This window comes from Gymnogyps californianus, chromosome 12, assembly GCF_018139145.2.
Source record: "Gymnogyps californianus isolate 813 chromosome 12, ASM1813914v2, whole genome shotgun sequence".
Lineage (NCBI taxonomy): Eukaryota > Metazoa > Chordata > Aves > Accipitriformes > Cathartidae > Gymnogyps > Gymnogyps californianus.
The window spans coordinates 20,683,867-20,702,072 of record NC_059482.1 but is presented as its reverse complement, the minus strand read 5'-3'; the positions used below and the strand labels follow the sequence as shown (position 1 = coordinate 20,702,072).

General features: G+C 50.0%; 1 protein-coding gene across 2 annotated transcripts in view; it reads right to left on the bottom strand.

The window, feature by feature from the left end:
• The window catches only part of NECAB2 (N-terminal EF-hand calcium binding protein 2), a 90,297-nt gene that overhangs the window by 4,468 nt on the left and 67,623 nt on the right, over positions 1-18,206 (bottom strand). For both annotated transcript variants that reach the window (XM_050904105.1, XM_050904104.1), the window contains exons 5-6: positions 15,639-15,736; positions 1,155-1,291 (exon numbers count right to left, since the gene is read on the bottom strand). In XM_050904105.1, the coding sequence (XP_050760062.1) occupies positions 1,155-1,291; positions 15,639-15,736 (235 nt within the window). The remainder of the gene's footprint in view (positions 1-1,154; positions 1,292-15,638; positions 15,737-18,206) is intronic.

The window sequence follows — 18,206 nt, the reverse complement described above, 5'->3', positions numbered from 1 at the left end:
AGCGATGTGGGGTGATGAAACCCAGAGAATTCTTCCTAGGAAAGCTGGTGAGATGTCACCAGAGCTGCCCAGGATCTCACTGTGTCCCAGGCAGCAACAGCTCCTGTGAGACCAGCCCACTGCCGCCTGTCCGGGATGCAACTGCTGCTGATGTTGTTAAAATCCAAAATGCCAAGACCTGGCTGCGGTGAAGCATTCGGGCACGTCGGCCCCTGCGGTGTGCCAGCGGGGAGCTGGGATTTTCACTCTCTGTGGTCCATGTGCCTTGGCCCCTCTCTGCCCGCCCATGGCTGGGGGAAGCCAAGGCATCCCTGGAGCATCCCGTGGCCTCCTGGTTTGCAGGTATGGCAGGAGAGGGATTCGCTTCACGAGCATCTGATGAACGGTTTCCGTGGCAACCTGTCCTGGTTACAGCCGGTGATGGCGGTACTCCGGGGAGGCGAGTGACACTGAGGTCTGGGCTATGCTGCCGGGTACCTCTTATATTTTAGCCCTGGCAGCACTTGAGAAATCTTGAAACTATCATCTCCTCTGTCTTCTCCAAGCTCAGTAGCATGTGCCGGGCTGCTGGGATGGGGACGGTCCCCTCACACGGGACCCGAGGACGGCGGTACCTGTCCCCAGGGCACAAGCACCTTTCGTATCTGTGGATGATTTCACCCGCTGGGTACCCCGGCAGGAGGGACAGCATCCCCAGCACGGGAAGCTGCCCACTGCAGGCTATCCCCAGCACATCCCAGACACAGCCACCCTGCTGCTGGTGCCTGTGTTTTGCCCTGGATGGGACCAGTGACTTTGCTCAGAGAAGCAGCCCCGTGCACCCAGCGCTGTCCAGCCCAGCCCCAGGGTGCTGCCCCCTTGTTTGCATCCCCCCCTGCACGGCTCGTGGGTGAAGGGGTCAAGAAGGACCCTTAGTGCTGCAGGTGAGTAAGGGACAGGGCAGGACAGAGTGGTGAAGGAAAGCTCCGAGACCTCTCAGGAAGCTGGGAAGGGAGGCAGAGAGAAAGGCAGCCGCTCGCCTGGCTCCCCTGTGCTCCCGCACACCGGCTGCTGCATTTTCCCTCACCCCACAAAAGCATCCTCCACCTCTCCCTCCATCCCCCTGCACCAAAATCAACCGGGAAGCAGAAAGGAGGGCGGGAGGTGCCACGGACCTGGCAGGGTTGGTTTGCTCATCAATGGCATCCACGGCACTCTCCACGGAGCTCAGCAGCGACTGGGTCTGGTTCGCCGTCTCCTTCAGCAGGAAGCGGGTCACGAACTGGTCCACGTTGCTGCCGCTCTCGTACACCTGCCAAGGCAGACAGCGAGCACGGTGAGACCCAGCGCCGACCGGCCAGTGCTGGCGGGCACCCCGGCTGCTGCAGCATCCCTCCAACATCCCACGTGCAAGCTGGTCCCCTCTGTGTCCCCAACCATAAGGGCCAGAGGAGGAATGAGCACGCGCTGTTCCACCCCACGGGAAGCATATAGCCCACCAGCATCCGTGGGTCACCCAGCATATAGCCCCTCCAGCATCCGTCACCCCTGGGACAGACTTACAGAGGCTGTGACAGGAGGGAGTGTGGGCAGCGAGGCACATCAGCATTGCTTTACTTATAGATAAATAAAGCAACGTAAAGAGGCGATTACCCAAAGCCCATAGTTGCTCTCTTTACCGTGATCTTAAATTACTTTATTATTGCCTTGCAGGGCGAGAGCCAGCGGGTGCAGGTATGAAAAGTGGCCCCTCCTGTGCTTTGAAGATCCCTACTCCGAGAGCTTCAGCATGTTATTTAGTGCCTTAGTCCACAACAGTACGGCCAACCCAGCGCTAAAGTAAAAGGGGTTTGGGATGATTAACATGGCTCTCACTGGGGACCCGCAAGCTGAAGATGCCTCCAAGCCAGCAGCAGAAAGCTGTGGCAGTCCCCACCCAGCCTCCCTCCCGTCCCGCGCTGCGAGACAAGAGCCTCAGCATATTTCGGCGTGAGGGTTTTTTTTCAGAAGGAGAAAAGGAAAGCTCTGGCCGTTTGGGGCCAGAGGCAGGATGGAGACAGCCTGCGGAGCAGGAATGCCTTCAGCAGCAGGCAGGCTGCTCCCAGGGAGCTTTGGTGGAGGAGGACGAGCTGTTCGAGCGACAGAAGCTCCCAGGGTAATCCAAACCTTCCCAAGACAGAAAACACTTAATAAAATGTTTTAACAGCACAACTGATCTGATTAAAGCGCGCCGGGTCCCTTCCCCAGCATAGCCTTGCTGCGCCCTGCTCATGGCACGGTCCTGCTCCTCCACCTCCTGCCAGCCACCAGCAGAGGCAGGACACTGGCACAACCGGACCGACACCAGCACAACCAGTCCAACACTGGTAAAACCAGTCCAACATTAGCCTGACACCACTCCAGCCAGTCCAACACCAGTCCAACTGGTCTGACCCCAGCCAACCAGACCAAGACCAGCCTAGCCAGGCCACTGGCCACACCAGGTCTGGCTGAAGCTAACCACTCAGCATCAGAGCTAAAAAAAACTTGCAGTGAAAAAAAAGGCTCCTCTAAACCCAAACTCACTAGCATCACTTTTTCCCCAGACTCTTTCCAACCCATCAGTGCCTGCTGGGACAGCACATGGCCCAGACAAACCCCTGCCGGGCAGCCCGTCCCTGCGTGCCGGCACCTCCTGGCACGGGACTCCTCCGGGACTCACAACTTCTTGGTGCCATGAGATGAGGACAGACGCTCCCAGCTCCCTGCATGCCGCTGGCAATGACCAAACTCAGAGGTGAGACCGGAGCGGTCACAGCACCACCAGTTATCTGAGCACGCAGCGGCACAACATGAGTACCCCAAGCTCCCCAAAGCAAATTATTCTTGTTTTATGGTGAAGCGATTAACGAGGGTTATTTCCATGGCAACCAGAGCGGCTCTGCAAGAACCCAGAGGGCCTTTATCTCTTATTTTAAATCATAAAAGAAGAATTAGCTGAAGAAAAACACTTCTGGGGAAACTGGTCGCAGAGCTGATTTCTCACCCCTGATTTCGTAGGGCAGCAAGAGTTTCTTGATGGCTTCTTGAGCATCCACCTAGTGCAGCAGTTAATAACTTCTCTCTAACACAAAAAACTTGCTCCGCTCCCCGTCACAGCCACGGTGTTTCTGGGGGATGCGCACGACATGGTGATCATCGCTGGACAGCGATGCTGAAGCAAACTGCCACGCAGCGAGCCGTGCTCATGATCTCCTGCAGCTGCTCGCTGTAGCACCATTGGGTGGCAGGGAGGGAGACATGAGGAGGGCAGGGATCGATGCGCTGCGTTGCTCTTTCACCAGCACAGCCCGTCCCAGGACACTGGTCAAACAGAGATGGGACTGGCTCAGGGTGCTCCTTGGGCTGCAGCAGATCTGCATGAGGACCAAGCACCGGGATGCTCCTCGGGTTTGGGGGATGCACTTGGCAGCACACATGGGAGCCTGCCACCTTCTGAGCCTTTCTCTAAGCAGGACCATGCTCCCCGCTGCAGCCCCAGCGCTCCCCAGCACAGCCCAGTGCGCTCCACCAACACCACCATTATCAACAGTCAGGTCAGTGGGAGTAAAGCAGCAGCAGTGCAGGAGATGGGGAGATGCGTCAGAAGACCAGACAGGAGAGAGGGGATCTCCCTGGCCAGGGACCATCAAAGCCTCAGAAACACAACCCTTAACCCTGAGTGATCGCCTCCAAGTTATCTCCTTCCTCCACGGCCTGGTGATATTTGAAAACAAGGTCAGCCAGCTTAGAAAAACCCACTCACCTGCTGGTTGTTACGAGTGAGATTTATAATGCCCTGAAACTAAGTGCAGCCGGTGCGGCACCACTCGCCCATACAAATGAGCGTGATGGAGCTGTGTCCCCATCTGGGCTGCCTCGAGACCTCCTCTGCCTCGCCGGGGGGAACCAAAGATCGATGTCTCCTTCACTCTCCCCTTTGGGATTTTGCCTTACTTTACCAAAGAGTGGAGCAGCGGATGCCATGCCATGAGACCACGCAGCCTCCCGGGCTGGCTGCGCTTCCCTGCCTGCTACAAAGGGGGTTGCTGCTGGGCTTTTTGGACTGGGACACCGGTGCCACCATGCCGAAGTTGGACCTCTCCTGACAAGTCCTGCTCAGTTTTCCCTTGCCCCATGCAGGCAGGGAGAGTGATGAACAGGCAGCCTGGGACCACGGATGTGGCAGCTGGTGGAGCACCGCACTGGGCCCCCCCCGTGGGAAGCACAGGCACCCCCGTGAGACAAATCAACAGCAATAGAGCCAAGGGAGTGATGTGAAAACATCTGTTGAGCGTTTGGATTGGGAAAAAAAAATTTGAATGCAGTCCCAAATATTCCTGGATAGCTGGACAAGCTCTGTTCTCCCTAGAAAAATACTCACAACTTGCTCAGAATGTGCAATATACACTATATATATACATATGTGTATTCTTTCCAAGCACCATATTATACATATACACCCAGACATACATGTCACGTCTGAACAACTCTGTATAGACTGTGTATTAAATTCACTGTCAAGGTACCTCACCCTTCGTCTTCCTCTGCCAGCACGCTTTGGAAAGAGCTCCACACCGGGCCAAATCCGCCCCTTCGCCCAGGCAATTATTTTATCATTTAATGTATCTTCCACTATCCACACGCTGGCTAAGGAGGGTGTATTAAACCGATAAATCTCCTTGGCAAAGACATATCATTGCATGTGGGACCTGAAACAATTTCTTTTGCGGTTCCCCCCCTCCACGGCTGCTCCCCCCGCACACACCCCTGCCTGCAACCAGCAGCCTGCCCGTAACGAAGGCGTAAATATATTAATCAGGCACTCAAACAGGCTCTGCTATAATTACAGATAGGTTTTGATTAACTCTCGCACCCAGCCCTGCTCTGATTGCTGGCGCTGGGGATCTGATTGCTGCCTCGGCGGAGGGCGGCTCTTCCTGCGGGCTGGGGGCTATGTCCCTCCTCGTGGATTTAATACAGACCTGCAGGCCTCTGGGAGCTGCCGCCGCTAAACACGGAGCTGTGCTCCTTCGAGTGGCTGACTAGATTATTCTTTTAATTAAGAGCGCAAGTTTTCTGGGACATGATTTGCCCTGTCAGGCACGGGGGCTGGATGCGAGCACGGGGCTGGCCGGAGCTGGGGGCTGCACCCAGGTCCCTGTGCCCCGAGACCCCCACTGCTGCTCCAAGCCCTATTGCACTGCAAAGACACAGTAATTCCCCATTAACGTCCCTTCCAGTGAGATCTGCAACACCACTGCCTTGTCCTCTTCTCCTCTGATAGTTGTCCGAACCATGTACCACATCCCCCACTGGTGCTCCAAGCCCATCGACTGATTTTACATCCGCTCCGTGCTGTTTATCCCACACTCAGTTTCCCTTCCAGAGGTGCGAAGAGTGCACCACTGCTTTTCCATTTCAATCCATACGTCAAATAAATGGGGTAACGTGCTACTATTTACCTCCATTTTTCTGCTGCTCTCCAAGACTCCATAGCCTGTCTCCTGCAAATGCCACCAAACAATTCCTGATCAACGCTTCCCATGCCTCGTGTGAACAGATCGCTCTCCCGAGCACAGGAGCCTGCTCCTTTTGGAAAATCATATTTATGAAGGCGCAGGCTATGCTGAGTGCTGTCTGATCACACGGACTGGCTCCAGGTGTTAGAATATAAGGCTGTGAGAGTACGTGTAGTTAAATTTGGGGATTTTATTACCTAACTACAGCCTATAATCTTGGTTCAGCTTTACGAAAAATCGTACAGGTGATTCCCACGTTCATTTAAATCAGCTTAACTCCCTACATCGAGATTCATTGGATGGATGGATGTTGGGTACAAAGCTATGCCAGCCGGTGCAGAGGAATATTAGGGTGTCCGTGAAGATCTGATGCTTTTTGGCAGGCCAGTAAGTCCAATAGCTCTGAAATTAAAACAACGGTGGGGTTTTTTTCCCCCGCTTAACTAACTCTGGCCATTTGCCAACCCAGCTGTGACATTTGCTTTCAGGAGCTGGGTCTGAAATGCGTGTGCTCAGAGGCTTTTCAGCAATCCCTCGGGCTCTCCTCTAGCAAATGTCTTATTTGGCGTTGCAAAAACAAGTCATTACGAAGACCAGCTCCAAAGGAATCCTTCCCATTGTCTTATTAAAACATTTGTCAGTCTATCCTAGGGAGATTTAATGAGGTTTGGTCTTATTAATTCCACCCTGAAGAGTTATTTCCTCCTTGCTTTGCTTGAGAAGTTAAAATATTTATGGAGATAATATAATAATTGCTGCTCAATGAAGCTGCTTTGTGCCAGAAGCTCTTGGAGGGGCACATCTCCAAGTCTGCTCTTTTCTGTCCAGCTAGTCCATTAGTTCAAGGCTAGAAAGACTTTGGCATTACAGATACTACCCTGCTGCAGAGTGTTTTGCTGGCAAGCCTTGGTTGAGGAAGGAGCGTGGTGGCCACCAAAGAGGCAGACGAGGGTGAAAAAAGGCATCTCTCCCTTTGCTACATCCCCAGCCGCCTGACCTTGACGTCTGCTGCTGCAAACGGGCGGCTGCGTGCATCTGCAGTGAGGAGCAAACGTAAAAGCCTCGTTGAAAGGATGGCCTCGAGATTTCTGCAGGGGATGGCTCTCAGGAGAGCCTCGGAAAGCGTCACCGTTTGACAAACTGGGGCATGAACCAGAGACACTGAAAAATGAGAGAAGGAAGGAGTGGGAAAAGAACAACTTGCTTTAGCCACAGGTAATCGGGGAAATATTGTCCAGTGCTGGGTCCTCTGGTCAGTCGGCTGAGGTCCAAGCCCCAAATCCCACCCCTCCCTTCACATCCCAGGCCTGTATGTGCCTGTAATGCACCTTCCCACGCACAGCGGGTGCACACACGGGGCCCCAGGCTGCTCAAAGCCCCGCCACGCCTCTTCCAGCTTTCCATTTCTATATGCACCTGCCCCAAATCTGCCCAAATGCTGGCACAGATTAATGAAAACACCCTTGAGATGTGTTACCTGTGCAAATCACAGCTGGGATTTTGGTGCCGTCGAGTGCTCGGACTTGCCAACACCGGCGTTGAGCATCCCTCACCGGCCATTGCAAACCGGTGCCTAAAACTGGGCTCTCATGGCTGTTTTCCTGTGGGTATCAAATGACTGAAAAAGGAGATTTTCGATGTTGTTGAGCATCTCAAAGCTTCTTTGCTGGCATTTTTAAAGGTCACTATTTAGCTTGTTAAGACTACAGGATGTAAAATATAAATGATTCTGCACCACCCACGGACTTGGAGACCCCCCCGTGACAACCCCGCACCTTCCCTTTGCCTTGCAGCATTACAGCCTGACCAACGAGGCTTTCCAGCGCTGGTTTTCAGTGAGACTGGCCAAATTGGCTGACATTTACCAAGCCTGAGGACATTGACGGCTTCTCCAATTTTTATTAACTCCAACCACTGCCGAAGCACGCCCACGGAGCGATGGCACCGAACTGAGGAGCTTTTTCAAACGGAAACCAAAGCCAATTCTGTTTCGCTCACACTTTCCCTCCAGTTAAAAAAAAAACAACCCAACAGCAAACCCATTGCCCTGCCATGAAACACCCCTGTCAAACCTCATCCTGGTATGACGGAGAGGTTATCTTCCACCCACTCACCCCTTTAAAAACCAGGCATGTGTTGCGCTGTAACCTCTGAGTGGCTGATTTAAATTCGTTGCTCATAATTGCCTATTTTCTTCCAAGAGATATTTTCTTATAATTAGAATAACACTCAGACCTGCCTCTCGCTCCTTTCCCTCCCCCCGACTCTTAAATCCCTTCAAAAGCGGAGACCCAAAACTGATTGCCTGGCACATAATCACTAGAAGAAACCTGAACAGAACAGACACTTAAATAGTTGATAAATGAAAGCATTAACATATGAAAGACCCTCAGCCTTCCTGAAACCGCTCTAAAAAACCAAATGAGACACCTGTTCAGATAAAAAAAATGACGGCAGCATCACATGGGTTTTAAAAGTCTTTTGCTATAAAATCTTCCTTTTATTAATCTTGGTGTTGGATCCTTCTCAGCTCAGGTTTGCCCTGTCTGGTCCTGAAGGTCTCCTGCCACGGACCCTTCCCAAGCCATTTATGGCAGGACTTCCCTCTTCTCATTATTAGAAAATCTCCTTGCTGCAATAGAATCCCATCATTTCTCGTTGCAGCCACGTGGATGGGAAGGGCAGGTAAGTGTTGGCCCGTGCATGCGCTATACAGCACACCCCCTGAGGTCGCCTATGGATCAAGAAGCATATGGCACTTTTGCACCCTGTCCACTTAGCAGGCAAAGAACAGACTTGGAAAGTAAGCATGGCCTCCTACTTCTGAACACCCTGGCTATAATTAGCCTTTCCCTTCACACAAGTTTCTAATTAGCTGTATTTAGTACCCACAAGACAGTAAATTAATACATATTTTATCTCAGTTTTCCAAGGAAAGTACAGATTTTGTTTTCCAAACAGGACCGACTCAAAAGACCCTGCAGATGTAACGACGTGGGATGGTCAAGCTGCTTGAAGGCTCAGCCTGGTAGTGCCAGCTGGTTATCTGTTGACTTGGTCCCTGCCTTTCCTTTTGGTGGCTCCTTCAAAGCTGCTCTCGGGCTATTTGGCAAGACCACAGCACTGACGTCTGGTGGATTTATTCCCTTCACTATACAATTTATCTAATCCCAGGAGCAATAGCCTTAAAACAGGAGGGAGAAGGAGGAAAACCGTGTCCTACAGGAGGTCCACGAAAGCTGGAACCAGGGCAGCTCAAGCAGGACCTCCAGAGAAGATGCTCTTCCTCCTCAGAGCGAGAGGAGGGACATGAATTTTGCAGCGACAGACAAGCAGAAGAGCAGTGAATAAACATCTTTGTCTAAAAATAAGCTGCAAGAGAGACCTTCTTAAGATTCATCTCCCTGCCAGCCCCGCTGTGCTCCCCGGCAGTCTGGCAGCCCAGCTGGATCTCATGCACAGCCCTGTGGGGCTGGCAAGGAAATTGCTCCAGATAGCATCGCACGGAGAAATGGCTTTCTGGTCTGAGTCCGAACAGAAAAGTTGGGGAAAATTCAGTTCTTGCAGAACTGGAGTAGCACTTTTTGCTTTAATTTGTGGTGCAATCGTTTCTTAAATTAATTTCGGAGAAGAGTTGCAGAAATACTTTCTGAGAAGCTAAACAAATATGCCTTGTTTCCTTTTAGATTATTCTTGAACTATAAAGTTCCATGACTTTTCCAGAAATCCACATCATTTTTTTGCTATAGAAATTGATACTGAAATTGTTCAGAAATGTACCATTCAAAATGTATGGAAAGATGACTCAGCCTTTACCAATTCACTGCCCCATCGCCACTCCTTTTTTCAGCCAAAACCATTCGCCATGAATACATCTTTAACTGCATTATAGGAGTGTTTCAAAGCTGGTGTTTCATCATAAAATCACCCTTCCAAGAAAGGGGCAAAAAAGCAGCTAATAATCCTGAAAACAACTCGCTCCCCATCAGGGCAGATCTCCGTGCTGCAAAGGTGAGGATGGGTGATGATCTGAGCCCCCCAGAAAAGGCAAACTGGCCATTGGAGCAAACATCCTGACCCCTAAAGAAGAGCCAAATGCTTCCGAGGGGGAAGACAATGACAAGGCATGCAGGATCTCCCGGGGTTCAGCCAGGTACAAAGTACCAGGAGATAAGCTGTTCCCGTGTTCGGCAGCAAGGAAGCCAGAGAAGCGCTTCTCCGAAGGAGAGCCTGATGTGTGGTAGGGTACGAATTCGCCCAGGAGGAAAGATGAAGCAACAGATGGACTGCGCTGCAGTGGTACCCCATGGGCTTCAAGCCCAGACCAGGAGCCCTCAGCTGATGCTCATGTAACCAACATGGCTTGGTGCGAGCCGAGTCAGGGCCAGATCACGACGTCTATGGGAAGCCCCAAGGAGCTCACGCTGTTTGGGCTGGGCACTACCCAGAGCTGCTGCCACCGTGTTGCTGTCACACCCTGCCACGGGCCAGCCTCCTGCCGCAGCAAAGCACGGCTCCAGGAGCCTCAGACGACCTTGGTATGAACACCAAGTTTGTTCAGCAGAGCAGGAGAAAACCTGCTCAAGTAAAATGAAAGGACGAGATAAGGATTAGCTGGAGGGTGGGAGGAAAAGATTATTTTTAAGGATTATTTCTACTGACTATTTTATCTTGAGGTGTCATCATTCAAAAAAGAGCAATATCGTATTTGGCAAGCTTAATTTTGGCAGGTAAGAATGCAAATGAGAGCGCTCTATATTGCTGTTCTGGACTGTGCTATAAAACAAAAAAACCCCATCCATCATTTTTAGCATCCAAGACTGGTGGCAGATGGTGCTTGCTCTGGGGCTGTAACTGAGCTGCTCAAACAAGCACTCCTTTGCAGTGTGCTGCTGGTGGCTGAAAGCTGGGGGAGACCCACGGCCACGCCGGCACCCGCAGCGGGGAGAGGAGGTGTGCTGCAGCAGCTCCCACTGAGTCCCAGGAGCCCGGCATCTCCTGTTCACTGCGACGACATGTCATAAGGCAGAGACAAGAATGGTGAGTTGCAGCAGGAACAATTTAACTAACAAATAACATATGCAAACCTATTCACCCCGTATGTATACACCTCTGAGCTCCCTAGCGCTGCTGGAGCATCAGCAGCCGGTATTGAAGGACAGTACACTCAGTTTTCCCTTTATGATTTACATATTCTCTCATCTAAATAATGATTCTCGGGGGAAAATGTGTTTGCAGCTGGTTTGGGTACAGTGCCTGTCCATAAGACACACGTGTGGTATGTGGCACCCTGACACGAGAAGGCTCTCGGGGGGGTGTGATGTGTCACCACTTCGTCATATGTCCATTCCAGGTGCATTAAATGAGAGAAAAAGGATTTTGGCAAGTCATAGACTGGCAGCGGAGCTGGCAGCAAGCAAGCAAGAAGTAAAACACCATCTTTCACATCTCCTTTTGCTCCCCTCTAGGACCAAAGGTGATGCTGAACATCAAGCAGAGGGTGGTCCAGGGCCACCCGCAGGTCCTCAGGCCTCCTCCATAAGTCCCTCCTGCTGCCCCTCACTCCTCCCTGAAGCCAGTCTCCAAATCCCCCCCAATTTGTCAGCGCCCGCCTGCCCTGCTCTGCTCACCCCATTCCTGGCCCTCGCCGAAGCAGAGCGGCGCAGCCTTTCCCCGCACCGTGTCCGTGAGCACCAGAGAGATCAGCTCCACTTCATTCCAGCATGTGCATGGGGGGTTGTTGCAATTTCAGCTCTGATTTTGGGCAATTGTGCTTTCCAAGCACTCCCCTTCCAGCTGGGACTGGGCATACGCCAAGGACGGTCACCAGCGCTTCTTGGACCCGTCTGGTGCCCAACAGGAGCATCTCCAGGAAGGAATGATTTGACCTTCAATCTGAGCTGCTTCGTCCTTGAGGGCGTTCCTCACTCCTCAGCATTTTTGGGACTTCTTTGCAGCTTGCTTTTAAAGTTTGCCTCACCACTAAAGGCCAGCTTTGCTAACATTTCCATGCTCAGTGCTGCAAAATGCTTATTTGGCAAAAGCGGGGAGCAGGAGCAACCCCAGTGCGGCAGGCGGTGGAAGCCATACCTGGCAAGAACAGGGCTAATTGAGCCTCTCGGGTTCAAAAAAACACAAAATGTACTTTTTTTACCAAGCTAAAGCACGTTTCCCGGGGTGTCTGGGTAAGGGTGTTGTTCAGTGGTAACCACCACCCCAGCACCGTCCCTCTGGCTCCCCAGGCACTGTCCCCCACTCCTCCGTCCCTGGCACCCCTCAAGGCTGGCAGGGATGGTGGGGGCATCAGGTGGGCACTGTCCCACAGCAGGCAGCCTAAGGCAGGGGGGTCACTAACCGAACGGGGGGGACAGCATCCGCCTGGCTCTGGTCCTCCGGCTCCCACCGTGCCCTACACACCCTTCGACACCAGACACACAAACCATGTCCTTCCCGGTCATGTTGGTTTTGATATTTGCCGACTGCACTATAAAACAGTAAATGTGAATTATATAAGAACATGTCCTACCGTCAGCTTTTTTTAGATCCTGAAAGTTCATTTCCTTTCCCTACGATTTAACTTTGCATTTCCCATTGTCATTGGCAGCCATTTCAATGCGGCACGGACATCGCTGTATTGGAAAATAATTACAATGACAGATTTTGTTTTGCTGTATGAGACCTTCCACTATTGAATCTAATTACTGCTGATACTTTATGAGCTCCTCCAGTATGAGATAATTGCTGCTTTCTCTTTTTATGAGCAAGAAATAATCAGTTGTCTTTTAAGGTGAGAAATATAAACAGCAATTAAATAACACGGCTATCCAGCCCATCTCGTTAGCAGGCACCTCTCGTCAGAAAGCTGACAGAGAAGAAGGTTAGGCTTCATTTATCGTTTGCACCAAATACTTTTTTTAACGGAGGGGAGAGGAAGGGAATAAGGAACACTCTCAACTGATCAACAGTTTTCTCCAGCTGATGAAATGCTTATTTTAATACAGAGAAGCAGGAGCATCTCACAAGCAAAGCAGTTTGCTTGCAAGTCACAGTGCTCAGCATCAGCGCCAAGCCCTTTGCAGGATCTGGCCTGGGGGAAAAGCTGCAGAGACAGCAACAGACTCGAGCATCGGGGGGCACAAAACCACACCTGGCTCCTACCAAAACCTGCTGCTTTGGCAGTCTTTTCCCTGATCCAGTGTTTCTCAAAATATATTCATATGTACGTATCTCCTAAACATCCTGACCTCAGCACGGGACCCTTGGTTACAGCATAACACGTGGAGGAGATGGAGCAGAAGGAGACCTTTATGGGGGGACCCATCAGGCAAGCGGGAGTTCACACCAGCTTTTGCAATCCTGGGATGGATCTTCTCCCTGGGGCTGAAGCCTTACCCTGTAGGTGTGGTCCCAGCCCTGGAGGGAACAGAACACCCCTGCGACGTCCCCCCGGCTGGGGTGGGGTATGGGAACACACATCAGCTGGAAACCGGTGAGAAGACCCCAGCCAGATTATTTTATCGGTTCGGATCACAAGAAGCCTTCTTCTGATGCTCTATTTTGACAATCCTGACACTAAAACCAGAAAGTCTAGCAAACAAATACTTTTTTTTTTTTTTTTTTAGGGAAAACATATAGTCAAAAAATCTCACATCTCAAAAAAAAAAGCACTAATGGTTTGCACTCGGGAAAAGCTTCTGATGCTGCCTGGAAGTCTGTCCTATCTGAACACTGGAGATGAGTTTCTCTACCACCTACAACACCTTATTTTCTGGTTTTGTTCTTTTTTTCCCTTCAGTTCTTTACTTGAACAAAGCGCCTGCGTTTGAATAATTCATTGATGAGGTTTCTACCACTTTGTTCACAGAATCACAGCAGGGAGCGATGTTTTTCATGAAATACTTCTTTGCCAGCTCCTCTCTGTGAAGGAGTCTTGCTCCGCTTGCTCTCTTGCCAAAAGTCTGCCAGGCGGCGAAGAGCAACACACCCCATGGGCTGATAAAACGGGGGTGATGAGGGGATGCTGGGGTGGCACTCCCTCGTCTGGCTTTAGCCATCTAGAAGGGAAATGTCTGCATTGGAGATGAAGAATGTTGTGGTCCTTCAGCGTCACAGGAGGAAGATGCCTCCAGCACTCTGGATCTCCCCGGTTCCCTCCACAAGATCATGATGGAGGTGACCAGCTCAGGTTTAGGTAAATAACCTTTACCTGTTGCAATTAAGGCAGGTGAAGCCTGCCACAAGTTGCTGAATCAAGGAGGGAGAAAGATGCTCTTCTTATGAAGGCAGCGGATTGGGATTATGAATAAGCATCCTGCTTCTGCTGCAGATTTCTTATGCAAGGTAATACCCACGTATGCAGATGCCTAATTTATAAACAGGGAATAAGCCATCTTCCTCTTGCAAAATACTGGGAGGAATTAGTCATATATATTAACCTCACATTCGAAAAGCAATGGTGGAAGGCATCACAAATAGCAAGCTGGAGTAAATTACTGATATCTATTAGCATGTTAACATGTATTTAAAATACATAGTTGGCAAATCTGACTGCCAGAAAATTTGCTAATGATGAATATAAATAAGGCATGAACAGACTCAGCAACTTAATTAGAAAAAATGAACTATTACTGTTGTCCTGATTTTTTTTACCCTCTCATAGTGTTGGTAAAAAATTCACAAACACTTCAGACAGATCAGTACTTGGCCAAAGACCTTTGCCTTTAATTTATTATGGCAAGACATCAATATGTGAAAGACGTGGCTTCACTTTCCATGCTGCCCTCCTCACAAACATTAAAAAGGATGGATTTCGATCAAGCAGGGAAATCGGGCTCTTTACTCAGCAACGAGGGGGGAGAGAAATTTGCTGTTTCCCATTCTAACTCCTAAAACTTCTTATCATTACCACATCTTTCATGTGGAGTAATTTGAGTTTCTCCTTTAGCTTCAAAGATAAATGGAAGGGAGATTTCAATTTGGATTACTCAGAGGCGGGCTGGAGTTGAATTGGGAAGTCCTTACAGGTGATTGGAAAAAGCAAAACCTCCCTCCTTGGCTTGGTCCTCAGTGCACCACATTACTGCTCACCAGTGAAGAGGAAGACTACTTTTCTCTCATCGTGGCAAAAAAGAACGATGCAAATATGGTTGGAGGTAGAAGTGGGAGAAGGATTGATTATCCTGAGGTAATAAATATCACGGATACAGCCCAGTTATTTTCTTAAGTGGTATGGAAAGGGCAGGAAAATGGTTTCAAAGGAACAAGAGCTCTATAAACACTTCTCTCCTCCTGGTAAGACACCAAATGAATGGCGCACGTCTCAGCAGGGATGTTTTCCTGGTACATCAGCTCAGATTTTCTAGGTATTTGTAAATAAACTTCAATATGCTTCTGGATCAGTGCCACTGTCTAGTAGTCCATTATTAAAAGTATCATTAAGGTACATGGTGGATTTTTTAAGAAGCTAGGGTACTCTGCACATACAAAATAGGAAATTATGTCTCAGTTTCGGTGCTTGCGTGGTTCCCCTGTAGTCCTTCAAACACACAGCCCTCGAGTTTCTAACACAGCAGCTGCACACGAGTGACCGTATTTCTGGAACTCAGGATGCCTTCCAACATGGCAGCTGTATTTAATAGCAGCTCTATAATATGAAGTTTCCAAAAGCACTCCCAATGATGCTAACGAGAACTCACGCATTCAAAATCCCACCCAAGAGACCCATGTTGTCTGAAGACAACTGGAGCACCTCCGTGCTTCAGGCAACGCAGAGCGTAAGCCATGGCACAGCCAAGACCGCCTGTGAGACTTAGGAAGGGTGCTGAGAAGGTACGGTGCTCTGTCACAAACCCTCCATGCCACCATCTACTGCACATGACTTTGGCACCTTGGTTCACAATCTGGCCAAGATTTTCAAGATTCATCTGCTGTTAACACAAAAAAACCCCAGTGTCGTCATGTTGCTGCAATGATCCACTTTTACCGCACAAACGCAACAGCACGAGAAGACAACACTGCTGAATAGGATGAAGACCTTCAGATTTAGATGCTCTGTTAACGTAACATTTGCACAGCTCGCTCAGAGCCCATGGAGCACAAGGCGCAGTAAGGACGACTCACCCGTTTGGTGTAGTCCATCGCCTTCAGGATGGAGAGGTTCAGCGTCTCCAGTGAGGCCAAGACGTCTTCGTAGTCTCCCATATGGTCAGCAAAATAGTCTGGGAAAACCAAGAGGGACAGGATGAGAACTGTTGATGTAACTTAAAGCTTCAAGGCTACTTGACACAGCTAGGTCTATTTATTGGTGGAAAGAAAAACCTGAGAGGGTGGTTTCAGGTATATTTTTATTTTCTATATCCCGAGCCAAAGTCACAACTTGTCCTGCAGGGATTGGAAGTGGTGCAATTCCCATGAAGTCTGGGACCATTGTAAAAAAGAGACGTAAGGCACAGTAGCTCCCATTGAAAATAACTTAGCAGGTGCTTTATTTCCATGCCCGCTTCTGCATTTGACCATATTTTGGCTCTCTCCCTCCTATTGCCAACATGGAGGGAGAAGTCTCAAAAGAAATCCCCTTTCCATTCCCTTGACAGTCTTTACCACTCAAAGCATCCAAATACCTGCCAGGTTCCCCCCAGTTCATACAAGCTGAGACTGGCCTTACGTCTTTCCCTACATTCCCACCACATTTGCACCTCAGCTCACAATCACAGGTTGTACAGGCTTCTGAGAGCAAAATATGCCTCAAAAGGAAGAGAACGGAGCTACAAGCTGGACCCAAAAGCACATGTTCTCCACGGAGAGGGAGTCCACGCTTCCTCCGTGCCATCCTCATCCCTCCTGCAGGAGGGGTGATCCACGTCAGGCTGCACCACAGCTCCAGCAGCAGCCAGATGCAATCCCAGCCGGTCTTCACTGATGCAAAATACAGCCAAAATCGGTGTGTCCCCACACGGCCAATGGCTCCATGACACATACGAGCCCCGGTGTGGTTTCGTGCATGAGGTACAGAGTCCTGAAATTCACTGTTCACAACAGAAACAGCGAAAAGCAAAGCACGGCGGCGAGGCGTGGAGTGAGTTTGCAGCGTAGATGCGAAGTTACCCAGTTTCTGGGCGATTGACACAGACTACAGCTAAAAGCTGTCCCTTAAAAGCCACCAGCGCCGTTCCTTAGCGCTAAGACACGAAGCTTCACACTGAGGTGACATCTCTGCAGAATGCAACAAGACATAAACTCCAGGAAACAATCCCGCTAATTAGGTTCTCTTGGCTTAATCAGAAGTGCCTATAGCTATTTACGGCCTGAGAACGTATCCAAGGGGAAGAAGATTTTGGCAGAAACTGGAATGTCACAGCATGATTGACAGCAGCTGTTTGCTGTTCCACAATAAGCCAAACAGCTTATTCTCACTCCAGCATGTTTATTTGTGTTATTCTTATTACTTGGGAAAGAAAAACTGAGCAGATCTTAAAGGTAAAGACTTTTTGTAAGTCCTGAAATAAAAAGCTGGACCCATACGTTTCAGGAGAAATGAGCTGCTGTGGGCAGAGCACAGTCCTCAAGACTAAGGAGTACCTGGGAGGAGAATGGTGTTGACTTAACCAAAGTATTCAGTTCTACTGTTTTAACCTTATTTACTCACGTGAACATCAGAGATCAGCTCTTCCTATCCTACATGGGTCTTGCTCATGGCTCCTACACGTCTGCAGAGAGCAATGGGATCAATGCTCAGGAGATGAGCATCTCTGCAACCTGGGGCTGGTGTGGGAGGAGGTGGGTGCTCCCCACCCACCTTTCTCCAGCAAAGCCATCACCCACCACCCTGGTAGTCTGCAACGGGTTAATGTGCATCTCCTGTTCATAGAGTACACCTCAGTTCGCTGGACAGCACGCAATGTCTGTGTTTCATTTAAACTGAAATGTGGCAGGTACAATTTGGTAGCTATACTCACATTTTCTGCGCGTATTAAGTGCTCCCAGCTATGACTGGGAGCTCCTCTGGGGGCAAGGAGCTACACAACCGTGTTTAAGTCAGTCTAGGTGCTGGCGATTGTTGCATTTGTTAGCAGGAAAAAAACCCAGAACTTTAGAAGATGCTGCCCGATACGGACTAAGCCATATCAAATTTCTCATATAAGCTGCAGGGCTCGAGAAATCCCTTTTAAGATGCTCTCAACATCTTACAACACACAACCCATTTCAAGAGAGAGACCACAGCTTCCCTTCAGCCAAAATGAGGTTTTATGTTTAAACTAATACTTAGAAGAGTAGCAAGCGAATAAGAAATTGCAGGCAAGGGCAGGTATTCAGCAGATAACGGATCTAGGCAGGATCTTGTGCTGATCGATCCTTGCTCCAGCTTCCCGAGGGAGGTGATGGGTTTATCTCCCTCCTCTCCTGGCAGCTTCACCCCTGAGAGAGGCAGTGAGGTGGGATCACGCTGGGTGACAGCCCTGTGATTTTCTGATTCTATCAGACTGATGGAGGAAACCGGGTGGGGTCAAGCTGTAGTTCCTGGCAAAGTTGATAGTACAAGCTGGGGGGTTTTGGTTTCTTGGGTCAGCTGGCAAGGAGACCAAATGCAATGAAAAAGCAGTGATGGGAACAAGCCCATCGTATCATCGGCAAACCGAAAGGATTTTATGGAAGGCTTAGTTTCCTGCGTACCAAAACAACAAGAAGCGG